This window comes from Poecilia reticulata, linkage group LG2 (genome assembly GCF_000633615.1).
Source record: "Poecilia reticulata strain Guanapo linkage group LG2, Guppy_female_1.0+MT, whole genome shotgun sequence".
In the NCBI taxonomy this organism is placed as follows: domain Eukaryota; kingdom Metazoa; phylum Chordata; class Actinopteri; order Cyprinodontiformes; family Poeciliidae; genus Poecilia; species Poecilia reticulata.
In genome coordinates this window covers 6,860,616-6,861,933 of record NC_024332.1, presented here as the reverse complement: position 1 = coordinate 6,861,933, position 1,318 = coordinate 6,860,616, and the positions used below count along the sequence as shown (strand labels likewise).

Sequence of the window (1,318 nt, the reverse complement as noted above, 5' to 3'; positions counted from 1 at the left end):
TCTATATACGTTAAATGTTTTAGACTTCTGCAAACACTAACTTATGTTTGAAGCATGTTTAGAGTCTTTGTCTTGCTTCCTTTCAACTCTGACCAGGGCAGAATTATGGCTTACAGATAATAAGAACCCAGAAAATATTATTTTTTTATTGTTCTGATCAAATATTCTAATTTCCTGAGACATGAAATTTYGAGTTTTTGTTATCTGAACACCATATTCTTTAAAATTACAATAAATAAAAGCTTAAAACRTTTCACTCTAAGAGTAATGAATCTATATGAGCTTTACTTTTTGAAAGGTGTGACAATAAATAAAAACTTTTTCCACAATATTTAAATTTTTTGAGACGTACCAGCAGGACACATTCCCAAAGTCAAATCTGCACATTCATATATACTATTTGCCAGACTGTGCACAAGAATAACAACAATAAAACCTCTCCATTATACTGTAAACTCAACACACTGCCTGTTCTTCACATCATGCCTCATTAGGCAGAGCAGCTTGTTAAGAGCTCTGTCCAATTACAGTCATCCTGAGGTGACCTCTGGTCCTCCTTACTGCTGTTTTCTGTATCAAAGATGGAAAGAGCAAAAAGAGACAGACTTTTACAGGATCAGGAGGAGGAGGAGTGAACCTCTGGGGAATGGCATTGTACACCATTACACCACAGCAACTCTCACAGCGCACTTCAAGTAGTTCATCAGGCCTTCCTGGCAGGGTATGAGCTATAATTGGGCCAGACCTTAGAGATGATAGCGGGCAAACATCAGTGTCTGCTAAAGGCTGGTGTCAACTTGCCAAAGCATTTGTCGAGCAACCAATTCCTGCAGCTGTAACGAGCACAAGCTGCCCAACATTGTGATTTATGAACAATCAATAATTGCAGAAAAATCTAAAAGACAATAAGGTTAAATGAACTTAAATGTACAAGCTTGTAGGAGTGTATATCGATTATCTATAAAGCTTAAATACAAGCTAACACCAAATATCACATTATCCGACTACCACCAGTTTCCCCCTGAAGAGTTTGCCATCTCTACTCACGCTGGTCAGCTTTGGAGGGAGACGTGTGGTTGAGTCTCTCCAGCGAGTCGCAGCTGACGTCGTCCAGGATGTAATCGAAGTTCAGGATGAACATCATGACCACGCCCTCCTCGTTCTTCACCGGGATGATRTGGGTGGTGCAGGGGAACTTGGAACCTAACACAAAAGAATAAAAAAATAAATAAAAATCTATTTACTTTCATTTGACAATTATGCACCAATCTGTGTTCTTCTGTCACATAAAATCTAATAGATAAAATAAAGTTTGTGT

At 38.3% G+C, this 1,318-nt stretch overlaps 1 protein-coding gene across 5 annotated transcripts in view; it reads right to left on the bottom strand.

The window, feature by feature from the left end:
- Positions 1-1,318, bottom strand: part of LOC103474219 (potassium voltage-gated channel subfamily H member 7-like) — a 62,127-nt gene that overhangs the window by 37,229 nt on the left and 23,580 nt on the right. For all 5 annotated transcript variants that reach the window (XM_008425045.2, XM_017301714.1, XM_008425051.2 and 2 more), the window contains exon 3: positions 1,048-1,203. In XM_008425045.2, the coding sequence (XP_008423267.1) occupies positions 1,048-1,203 (156 nt within the window). The remainder of the gene's footprint in view (positions 1-1,047; positions 1,204-1,318) is intronic.